The sequence below is a fragment of the Phaethon lepturus genome, unplaced genomic scaffold (assembly GCF_000687285.1).
Source record: "Phaethon lepturus isolate BGI_N335 unplaced genomic scaffold, ASM68728v1 scaffold29627, whole genome shotgun sequence".
Taxonomy (NCBI): domain Eukaryota; kingdom Metazoa; phylum Chordata; class Aves; order Phaethontiformes; family Phaethontidae; genus Phaethon; species Phaethon lepturus.
Genome location: NW_010554491.1, coordinates 1 through 316, shown reverse-complemented (window position 1 = coordinate 316; position 316 = coordinate 1). Strand labels below are relative to the sequence as shown.

The 316-nt window shown below is 64.2% G+C and overlaps 1 protein-coding gene across 1 annotated transcript in view; it reads left to right on the top strand.

Moving 5' to 3' along the window:
- Positions 1-164, top strand: part of STRIP1 (striatin interacting protein 1) — a gene marked incomplete at its 5' end in the record, with an annotated part of 8,212 nt that extends 8,048 nt beyond the window's left edge. The window contains one exon of the mRNA XM_010291881.1: positions 1-164. This exon is cut by the window's left edge and continues 10 nt beyond it. Coding sequence (XP_010290183.1) covers positions 1-164 — 164 coding nt within the window.
- Positions 165-316: the final 152 nt, after the last annotated feature.

Below are 316 nucleotides of genomic sequence, written 5' to 3'. Positions count from 1 at the left end.
ACCGGGCGCACAGCAACCCTGATTTTCTACCTGGGGACAACTGCCTGCAGAGTGTGCTGGGCCAGCGCGTGGACCTGCCCGAGGATTTCCAGGTCAACTACGATCTGTGGCTGGAGCGGGAGGTCTTCTCCCGACCCATCTCCTGGGAGGAGCTGCTGCAGTGACAGACGACGAGGAGGCAGGAGGGGGTCCTTTGGGGAGATCTCAAGGCCAGCCTGCTGCTGAGGGGCAGGGGGAGTGAGGCTTTGAGGGGGTCTGCAGGTGCCTGGACCCCCTGTGGCAGGCTTGGGAAGAGGCTGGATCTGTGGGGTCCTCG